The sequence below is a fragment of the Alligator sinensis genome, unplaced genomic scaffold (assembly GCF_000455745.1).
Source record: "Alligator sinensis unplaced genomic scaffold, ASM45574v1 scaffold1575_1, whole genome shotgun sequence".
NCBI lineage: Eukaryota > Metazoa > Chordata > Crocodylia > Alligatoridae > Alligator > Alligator sinensis.
Window position 1 is genome coordinate 44,752 of NW_005843253.1, and position 1,593 is coordinate 46,344.

At 69.2% G+C, this 1,593-nt stretch overlaps 1 protein-coding gene across 1 annotated transcript in view; it reads left to right on the forward strand.

The window, feature by feature from the left end:
- The first annotated feature begins 6 nt into the window (after nt 1-6).
- LIPE (lipase E, hormone sensitive type) overlaps nt 7-1,593 on the forward strand; it is a 5,234-nt gene continuing 3,647 nt past the window's right edge. The window contains 5 exon segments of the mRNA XM_025194581.1: nt 7-145; nt 216-770; nt 983-1,073; nt 1,253-1,398; nt 1,482-1,589. Of these exon segments, the coding sequence (XP_025050366.1) occupies nt 131-145; nt 216-770; nt 983-1,073; nt 1,253-1,398; nt 1,482-1,589 (915 nt within the window). The 5' untranslated portion in view covers nt 7-130.

A 1,593-nucleotide genomic window follows, 5' to 3' on the forward strand; every position in this document is an offset into this window, starting at 1 on the left:
GCCGCCCTGTCCACGCGCCTCTGGGTGAAAGGAGCTGGGCAGGAACCCAGCCCTCTGGGCCCCCCCGGGGTGGGGCCAGGCCCTGGGGCTGCTTATAGCCAGCGGGCGCGGGGCCGGGCAGAGCCGTGCGATGCCAACACCGACGGTGAGCAAGGCCGGGGCCGGGGGGTCCCAGGCACTGCCCCCTCCTTCTAACCACCCTGTCTCTCCCGCAGGCCCCCCCGGGCACGGAGGCGCGGGCGCTGCTGGTGGCGCTGGCGGCGCTGGCCGAGGACAACGCTGCCTTCTTCGGGCGCAGTGCCACAGCGGCCGGGCGGCGCGTGGGCGCAGCCTGCGTGGCGCTAGGGGAGCAGGCGCAGGCACTGGGGCCAGCACTGGCACCACTAAGCCGGGCCATGGCCTCCTTTGACCTGGACGCAGCAACACCAGGCAATGGCTGCCCCAGCCCGGGCGCCGCCCATGCCGAACACAAGAGCCGCTACGTGGCGGTGCATCGCCGCAGTCCTTTCTTCCGCGCCGGCCACAATGCCGCCGAGCTGGAGGCCTACGGCGCCGCCCTCACCCAGCTGCGTGCCCTGCTCTACTTGGCCCAGCGCCTGCTGGCCCAGCACCCGCCTGGCTGCCTCTTCCCCGAGTCGCCCAGTGCCGAGACCCCCGCCACCACCACTGCCAATGGTGCTAGCGCCGGCCCTGGGCTGACCGAACTTATGCTGCGTGAGTACAGCACCATGCACAAGGGCTGCTTCTATGGGCGCTGCCTCGGCTTTCAGGTACGTGGGGACGTGTAGCGCCGAGCACAGTAGGAACATGTAGCGCTGAGCGTGGGGACATGCAGCACCAGGCATGGGGGATGTGCAGCATTGAGCGCAAGGACATGCAGCACCGAGCGCAGGGACATGCAGTGCTGAGTGCCGGGGCTGGTCCTGGGGAGGGAGCGGCAGGGGGGCTCAGCCTGGCTGTGACCTCTGGCATTTGCTCCCAGTTTACCCCGTCCATCCGGCCCTTCCTGCAGACCATCGCCATCAGCCTGGTCTCCTTTGGGGAGAACTATCGCCCCGACAACCTGGGGCTTGGTGAGCATGGGTCAGGGGTCATACTGCCCTTCCCACTGTGCATTGCTCCCTGGCTCCTTCCCACAATGCACTGCAGCTCAAGGTCCCCTTCCCCATCCCATGCCACCCCCTTGGGGCCAGGTTAGGGTGGGGTGGGGTGCCCCCTGACCCCATGCCCCCTAACCCCATGCCCTGGGTAGGGGTGGCGGCGGGGTCGCTGCTGACCAGTGGGAAGTTCGCGGTGGACCCGGAGCTGCGCGGCGCTGAGTTTGAGCGCATCACGCAGAACCTGGACGTGCATTTCTGGAAGAGCTTCTGGAACCTGACAGAGACGCAGCTGCTGGCAGTGAGCGTGAGAGCGGGCAGTCGGGGGTTGCCAGGGGGTGGGGGGTCACTACAGCCCCTCCCTGACCCCTGTACCCCCTGTAGTCGGTGGCCGGCCTGGCGTCCAGCCCCGTGCGCGTGAGCCGGGCACTAACGGTGCCACCGGAGCCACTGGAGCTGCCACTGGCGGGCGGCCCCACACGCGGCATCACCATCC